Here is a 9,093-nt window from a genome sequence, read left to right as displayed (position 1 = left end):
TTAGAGAAACGTCTTCAAATAAAGATGGCCGAGTGTTGCGCATCCGTAATTCCTCATATTGTTGGTATATACCATTATTGCCATGATACACGGTGTACATGATACACGGTGTACATGATACACGGTGTATATGTGATAACATGAATATCTTTTGTTGTATGTACACAATATGAACTACTTGGTACATATACACAGAGGCTCACCTCTCGATTTATGGAGAAAGAGACAGAGAGAGAGAGAGAGAGAGGCGCCTTTCGGTATACATACACTGAGATACTTCTCTCTAGGTGCATGTAAACTAAGAGATACACATGTCTTTGTACACACTGAGAGACACTTCTTGGTGTACATACACTGATAGACACTTCTTGGTGTACATGTACTGACCATCATAAACTTTTCTCAACATCATTGTGACTCTGGCAGTCTTTCCTGTCTTGAGGCGGCTATCAAACAGTCATTTTTTAAGTTCATTCTTATCTTGTTTATTTCCTGTGTACTTTATTATTTTTAAAATTAATTTCTTTACCACTCTTGCCGTTGCTCACCAAGATATAGTGGCCCAGAAAGCCCCCGTCATTCAATCAATAGCTGTCACGTAACATATTACCCATCCCCTCAACCCTCCTTCAGAATGCTGGCACTGTGCTTTTCACCTCCAGGACTCGAGCACGCCTAACCGATTTTCCTGGATGCCTTCATAAATGTTGCATTGGCTCACACTCCAACAGCACATAAAGTCATAAAAGCCAGTTGGCTTCACTTCTGTCCAAAATGCTCACGCATGCATGTTCAGGCCCCTAGCTCTCAAAACCTCCTTTTCGACTTCAATCCCCCAAGCCTTCTTGCGATGACTCTTATTCCTCCTTCCAACCCAGACGTTCTCGACAACCTCTCCTCCTCTCTGAATTATACATTTTTTTAATCCCACACTATCCAATTTCTATGCTCCGAATTCTCTGCAAAATATTCACTCCACACATTTCTCTCAGCCTCCAGCCGCAAAATTCAACACGCATGGTTCGCGTCCATATGAAAAGTACATTCCTATTTGTGTCTCCGTAGATAAGCTTTTCCACTGATGCTGCCTCAACACTCCGTCTACTTTTTACTTTCATGTATTCTATAGCCCACCTTTCATGACTCGTCTGCTAACATGTCCACTCCCACACATTTCAATACATTTATATTCTCCATACTCCCTTCAATCTGATAATTCTAAACACTCCTCCATCTCATTTTCGCTTATACAAAGGAACTGTATATTTCTCTGCCAGTCCTTTAGGTATCTTCCCTTCTTTCATGTATTTATTGATTAATTATACCAGCCACTCCAAAATTATATTCCCACCTGCTTGAAACACCTCTTAATCCCATCTGTCATTCTACCCACAACTGCCTCATGAGGCCTGGTCACAGACCGGGCTGCGGGGGGCGTTGACCCCCGAAACACTCCCCAGGTATACTCCAGGTAAGGTACACCGAGACACTCAAGTCTCTCACTGTATGTACACTGAGAGTCCACTTTAATCCCTATTTTAGGTGCTGAAAATTCTTGACTGGTGATGAACAGCCGACAGGCAGCCTTAATAACAGCCGACAGGCAGCCTTAATAACAGCCGACAGGCAGCCTTAATAACAGCCGACAGGCAGCCTTAATAACAGCCGACAGGCAGCCTTAATAACAGCCGACAGGCAGCCTTAATAACAGCTGACAGACAGCCTTAATAACAGCCGACAGGCAGCCTTAATAACAGCCGACAGGCAGCCTTAATAACAGCCGACAGGCAGCCTTAATAACAGCCGACAGGCAGCCTTAATAACAGCTGACAGACAGCCTTAATAACAGCCGACAGGCAGCCTTAATAACAGCCGACAGGCAGCCTTAATAACAGCCGACAGACAGCCTTAATAACAGCCGACAGGCAGCCTTAATAACAGCCGACAGGCAGCCTTAATAACAGCCGACAGGCAGCCTTAATAACAGCCGACAGGCAGCCTTAATAACAGCTGACAGACAGCCTTAATAACAGCCGACAGACAGCCTTAATAACAGCCGACAGGCAGCCTTAACAGCCGACAGGCAGCCTTAATAACAGCCGACAGGCAGCCTTAATAACAGCTGACAGACAGCCTTAATAACAGCCGACAGACAGCCTTAATAACAGCCGACAGGCAGCCTTAATAACAGCCGACAGGCAGCCTTAATAACAGCCGACAGGCAGCCTTAATAACAGCTGACAGACAGCCTTAACAGCCGACAGGCAGCCTTAATAACAGCCGACAGGCAGCCTTAATAACAGCCGACAGGCAGCCTTAATAACAGCTGACAGACAGCCTTAATAACAGCCGACAGGCAGCCTTAATAACAGCCGACAGGCAGCCTTAATAACAGCCGACAGGCAGCCTTAATAACAGCCGACAGGCAGCCTTAATAACAGCTGACAGGCAGCCTTAATAACGACCCTCGCGTAGTAGATAGACTCATGTCGATTTAGTCTTCTCTTCTGTTAACATATGTTAATGTCTGTAACTAGTTAATGGTGCAAGATGGACCGAAACATCGTCTTAAAAGTTTGTCTCATGTGCGGTTTTAATGTGGCCTGATGTTGGTGAGGGGCTCTTGATTTAGGGAATTGGATCTGTGCTCCAGTTCCCCGAATTAAGCCTGAATGCCTTCCACATCCCCCCCCCTAGGCGCTGTATAATCCTCCGGGTTTAGCGCTTCCCCCTTGATTATAATAATAATTTAATGTGGCCTGTGTCCCCCCCCCCAGGACCTCGGGGAGGTGCTCTTCGGCCTGAGTTACTTGCCCACGGCGCAGAGGCTCTCCGTGTCCGTCATCAAGGCGCAGAACCTCAAGTATACCAACGTGACCGACGATCTTAAAGACTTCTGTGAGTAGCAGCGGGTGAAACGTGCTCTTCCACACGTTCCATGTCATTCAATTTGCAGAAATGGAACCTATCTATTATTTTATTATTTTTCTTCTGATGCTGCTGTTCCTTGTTTTCCTCCCGACCTTACTGACAGTGACGTGACTGACAGCAGTGGAGTGGCTGACAGCAGTGACGCGACTGGCTGACAGTAGTGACGTGACTGGCAGTAGTGACGTGACTGACAGTAGTGACGTGACTGACAGCAGTAACGTGACTGGATGACAGCAGTGACGTGACTGACAGTGGCGTGACTGACAGCAGTGGAGTGACTGACAGCAGTGACGTGACGGGCTGACAGCACTTCTCAACCACCACTGTCTTTTACGAAGTGCAGCGATATTTATCATTTTCCATTTTTACCTTCAACCAAAAGCACCGTCATCCTTGTGCTAGGCAGCGTTGATGGCGTCACTGTCAGATAATACCACCTCTCTCTCTCTCTCTCTCTCTCTCTCTCTCTCTCTCTCTCTCTTTCTCTTTCTCTTTCTCTCTCTCTCTCTCTCTCTCTCTCTCCGGCTGCAGTATAACCAATTTCGCAGCAGTGTAAACGTTTGCTCCCATTGTTGCCAGAAGCGAACAGTGCTGTCGTCAGCAGATGTTGGATCATGTTTCTTTATAATTTGCTGCGATCTATGAGAGGGAAGGTGTGGCATCCAGGGAAGAACAGGAGAGGGATGAGAGGGCAGGTGTGGCATCCAGGGAAGAATAGGAGAGGGATGAGAGGGCAGGAATAGCATCCAGGGAAGAACAGGAGAGGGATGAGAGGGCAGGTATAGCATCCAGGGAAGAATAGGAGAGGGATGAGAGATCAGGTATAGCATCCAGGGAAGAATAGGAGAGGGATGAGAGGGCAGGTATAGCATCCAGGGAAGAAACATGAGAGGGATGAGAGGGCAGGTATAGCATCCAGGGAAGAATAGGAGAGGGATGAGAGATCAGGTATAGCATCCAGGGAAGAATAGGAGAGGGATGAGAGGGCAGGTATAGCATCCAGGGAAGAATAGGAGAGGGATGAGAGGGCAGGTATAGCATCCTGGGAAGAATAGGAGGGATGAGAGGGCAGGTATAGCATCCAGGGAAGAACATGAGAGGGATGAGAGGGCAGGTATAGCATCCAGGGAAGAACAGGAGAGGGATGAGAGGGCAGGTATAGCATCCAGGGAAGAAACATGAGAGGGATGAGAGGGCAGGTATAGCATCCAGGGAAGAAACATGAGAGGGATGAGAGGGCAGGTATAGCATCCAGGGAAGAAACATGAGAGGGATGAGAGGGCAGGTATAGCATCCAGGGAAGAAACATGAGAGGGATGAGAGGGCAGTTGTTTCCGAAGAGGGGAAGCAGTGACAAGTGTCATCACATTCACGGGAAGCTCTAAACCCGTTGAGGAATGGCACTCAATCAGGTTTGATCCAAGGAAGGTGAGGACACCTCCAACTTCACCTCCACTAAACTTTATTCGTCTTTATTACTATTTTTTAAGTTTGTTGTTAAAATAAAACTTTAATTTATTCTTTATATATTTTATAGATTAATTAAAATTTATTATAATAAATTTTAATTAGTCTTAATATAGATGTGACAATTAAGACTTCAATAAATGTTCCTTGTATTTATATCTTTGGTTATATTACTTCAAACTTTTATTAATCAACTGATTAATATTGATTTATGGACTTGGTTAATAAGTTAATGGATTGAGTGGTTGATTCGTATATTTAATTCTTAATTGTTCTATTGATCTGAGTTATTGATTAATTAGCAAGTTGTTTGGTTTATTAATTGATATGTTAATTTATTAGTTTATTCCTAGTTTATTGATTAAGTTAGCTAATTCATTATTTGATTAATATATATTTGACTGAGTTGCTGGCTTAGATTAAGTAAGTTTTGTCAGGAAACGGGACAAGTGTTCCCCGTCGTGAGTCATAGGATGACCTGCACCTGGCTTGATTAATAAGCAATTTAGCTGATTAATTCATTGAGTAATCTTGTGTATTTTGTGGTCTCCAGGTCCATACATCCGGGTGCTGCTGATCAGTGGGTCTGGACGGGTCCTGAAGAAGAAAAAGACCACCTGGCGGTCCAACACCGTCTCTCCCATCTGGAACGAGACCCTTATCTTCGACCTGACTCAACCCCAGGTATGTTGGTCTTGGTCTCGGGTCCTAGTTCCGATTATGTTGATCCTAGCTCCAACTCTATTGGTCCTAGCTCCTGGTATGTTGGTCCTGGCTCCTGGTATATTGGTCCTAGTTCTAGTCTTTGCATAGCTAATGTTTGGAGTACTTATTGTATTGACGAGTGAGAGAGACTTGGGTATCTTTGCTGTCGAAACGTTTCGTTTGTGTAGCAAGCTTCTTCAGTCACACACAGCCAATTACAACACTGGAGACAGTGGAGATTGGGAGGTAATCACTCCATCATTTTGACAGATGAAGAACATTTCCTTAGCAGAAAGCAGAGGCATGAGGTCAGACTCGTATACTAGAGCTAAGAGTGACGTGTAGCAGCTGGAGGAGGAGGCACAGGTGAGTGGAGCCCTCTAGTAGAAGTAGGTCATGCTGAACAGACATGGTGTTGCTGTGTCAGACGAGCAACACCTGTGTAATTTATCATTCATCCCACGTAGAGATATCTGATTTACCCAACGTTGTTATTATAAGCAAGGGGAAGCGCTAAACCCGCAGGATTATACAGCGCCTGTGGGGGGATGGAAGGTATTCAGGCTTAATTCAGGGAACTGGAGCACAGATCCAGTTCCCTAGATCAAGAGCCCCTCACCAACATCATGGAACCGTCCTTGAGGAGTATCCAGCGTTGTGATTTGATTGCACTGATTCTCTACTATACTAACAGCTTCTCACCAAGGTAGGGTAACCCAGAGAAGGAAGCATATTCACCATTACTCATTCAGTAGCTTGCTAGCCATAAAATTATAGATAGAGCTCAGATGAGCCACCTATTACATCCCCACCCAATCCTTCTGAGTGTAGGAACGGTATCCTCATTTTCAAAGCTTTATGATAATTTATCTCGCGCAGATCGCCTCCGCCTTACCTTGCTTACATGACTGATGCAAAGTGATCTTCCTGTTCCTTGGCAGGTTGAGCACGTGACCTTCCTGCTGGTGTTGTGTACACGGTCACCACAGTACCCAGTTACCCCCACTAGCTCTGATGCCTCCAACCACTCCGCCAACGCCCTTCCCGACACCCACGATGTCCTGGTACCCCCGGACATCGCCAACTCACCCATCCACGACCAGAACCAAAATAAGAAGGAGGACAGATACGTGGGCAAGTTGGCGCTGGGTTGCAATGTCCGGGGTGAGGAACAACGTCAACACTGGATGGCCATCATGGCTTCTCCCAGGAAGGTCGTCTCCCAGTGGCACGCCCTCAAATAGACAACATCGTCTTGTAACTTAGAAAATATAATCTCCCATTCAAGAAATAGTGAGAGATGTGCAATGTGATGTAAAAGTATAGAGATGTGAAGTAATAGAGTTTAATCTAGTCGACCAAAGGTTAAATCGGTGCTTTAAGATGTAAATGAATAAACTAAGCTGGAGAAAATAGACTCGCCAATATGGACACGCTATTAAATGAAGCAAGACGAAATTTTTAAATTAAAAAGTGAAGAAACCATAAAATTGGTAAATTAAAACAGAAAGTGCCATTTGAGACACTTTGCTAATTAGGGGAATTAGGCCATAATTTTCTCCTATTTAGTAATGAGCAGCTCAAACATTTACATTTGTAAGTGTGTGTAAAATTGCGTACGATAATCGGGTGTGTTAGAAGGGCAAGGTTGGTGCAGCTGACCTGCTTTCCTCACCCCTCACACAGGGCCAGGAGCTATGTCTCGTCCCCTGCAACCACATATAGGTGAGTACAGGTTGCTCACTCTTGTAGCACCTTTGTCATAAAAACTGTTGTGGAAGCATACATAAAGGTTTTGGTGTTGGGCGGAGCTGGAAACATTTATTTTGAGTACGTACAGTAATTAAATGTGAAATGTCACTAGTTGATGTTTAGAAATTAGTACATAATACATTTTTTCCATGTGTATGTGTTATATAGATAATTTTACACTCACACACAGACACACACACACACAGGAATGTTAGGAAATATTTCTTCAGAGTTGTCAGGAGATGGAATAGGCTGGGAAGTGATGTAGTGGAGGCAGGATCCATACATAGCTTTAGGAAAAGGTATCATAAAGCTCATGGAGCGGGAAGAGTGACCTAGTAGCGGCCAGCGAAGAGGCGGGGCCAGGAGCTGAGTTTCGACCCCTGCAACCACAACTGGGTGAGTACACACACACTGGGAAGTGATGTAGTGGAGGCAGGATCCACACAGCTTTAGGAAGAGGTATGATAAACCACATGGAGTGGGAAGAGGCGGGGCCAGGAGCTGAGTCTCGACCCCTGCAACCACAATTAAGTGAGTACACACAGTCTGTATGTCTCTCAGAAGTACAGGAAGAGAGGAGACTACAGGAGATACTTGTAAACAGTGTAGCGGGAAAGGTGAAAAAAGATCTAAGCCGTAAAGAGCAGGAAGACAATGAAAATGACAAGTTACACCCAAACGAAGAACGTTAAGATCTGTGTTTCTTACAGACGTACAGAGGAGCGTTTAATCTCATGAAATGGAGAAAAAACAGTTCATTATATCAAGAGCTCCTTGCCAACATTAAGTAACCTCTCTCGAGGGAAGAGAAGCAAAGGCAAACAGCACAAGAACATGGAAAAACCGGAGCACAGAACAAAAAAAAAAAATTCAAGTCAATCTGGAAACATGACAATTGTCAGAACAACGGAAAACATCAAATGTTGGTACAATATTCAAGCAAGGAAAGTAAGAAGCATTGAACTGCAATCATAGATCCTGTCATGTATGACATACAAGGTCATGGAGAAGATAATCACACGTCGTTAGTCTCACTTTAGCAGTTCGAAGACTACTTGGAAATGCTACAAGTTTCGCAGAGGACATAGAAATGCTGCAAAATGACAGGAAAAACTGCATTGATAGACACCGAACTAATGTAATTCGGCCCCAGAGAGTGCAATGCTGTGAAAATTAACCTCTTCAAGTTGTTGAGGTGAAGAGGCTTTTGGTCTGAGGATTTGGACCTTTTGGTCTTCTTCCTCAGACCGAACCTAATTACCCCCTAATCCTCCCTTCTCTATCCCATCTTCCCCATTCCCCTTTTTTCCCACCTCCCAACCCTCCCCTTTTCCTCGTCCCGTTTGTAGCCTCTTGGGTCCTCCCCTCTGGCATTACAGTTTCTAAGTAGGGGGAAGTGTGCCGGAGTTCATCACACTCCGTGAGGTTCCTCGGGTGTGGTTAGTATGCAGTGGAATCTTGATTATCTGGGGGCGCCCTGCTCCCTTTCTGGATTTCTGGGAAGTGGGCGGGGTGTCCTGCAGATGACGAGTGTATCTCCAGAGGCTGCCTTAGGAGGTATGCTTGGTGGCAGATTTCCGACTGCCCTCTTATCTGCCGAGGTGGCTTTGTAGACGTGAAGTTGCTATCAGCGCTGGTTTACTGGTGTGAAGGGTAGGGTATGGTGCAGGTTCCACGCTGCATCTGCACTACTTGTGGGCTCGAGGTCCTCTCGGATGAGGGGGGAGGGGGAACCTACAGCCCTTTCATGCCTTCTAGTGACTGTCCCTCCCCATTTTTTGTTTCTTTTCATCTTTTTTTTTCTTTAAATAAGAAAAAAGTACCACTATCATGGAGTCTTCATTCTGTGATAACCCTCCTCCTCCCAGGCCCCTTCTGATTCCCACATCCTGTTCTGACCCGGCTTCGTTATTGGACCATTCTCCAGGCTCTTCCCATACCATTGTACCTTCTACTGGTGATGCTCCGTCACCTGCTCAAGGTGCTGGGGCTCCGCCTGTTTCTGATTGTGCCTCTACCTCTTCCATGCCTTTAACTATGTGTCCGGCTTCCCCAAATACAGTATGACGGCTTTCGGATCGCCCACCTACCTCGGGTTGAGCCGCCCGCAGTACTACCCCTAAACGTTCCAGACCATTTGCTGACGACGGTTCTTCAACATCTGCTTATTCCATTGAAAAATGACCTACGCGACACCCACTTCACTTACGCACCATGTTTACAAGTACACAGTGG

The 9,093-nt window shown here is 45.5% G+C and overlaps 1 protein-coding gene across 2 annotated transcripts in view; it reads left to right on the top strand.

Moving 5' to 3' along the window:
- LOC128684452 (synaptotagmin-5) overlaps nt 1–7,762 on the top strand; it is a 231,414-nt gene extending 223,652 nt beyond the window's left edge. For both annotated transcript variants that reach the window (XM_053770617.2, XM_053770616.2), the window contains exons 9-11: nt 2,778–2,898; nt 4,952–5,082; nt 6,045–7,762. In XM_053770617.2, coding sequence (XP_053626592.1) covers nt 2,778–2,898; nt 4,952–5,082; nt 6,045–6,347 — 555 coding nt within the window. In that variant the 3' untranslated portion in view covers nt 6,348–7,762. The remainder of the gene's footprint in view (nt 1–2,777; nt 2,899–4,951; nt 5,083–6,044) is intronic.
- The last annotated feature ends 1,331 nt before the right edge of the window (nt 7,763–9,093 follow it).

The sequence above is a fragment of the Cherax quadricarinatus genome, chromosome 4 (genome assembly GCF_038502225.1).
Source record: "Cherax quadricarinatus isolate ZL_2023a chromosome 4, ASM3850222v1, whole genome shotgun sequence".
NCBI classification, from domain to species: domain Eukaryota; kingdom Metazoa; phylum Arthropoda; class Malacostraca; order Decapoda; family Parastacidae; genus Cherax; species Cherax quadricarinatus.
This window is presented reverse-complemented; position numbering and strand designations above follow the sequence as displayed.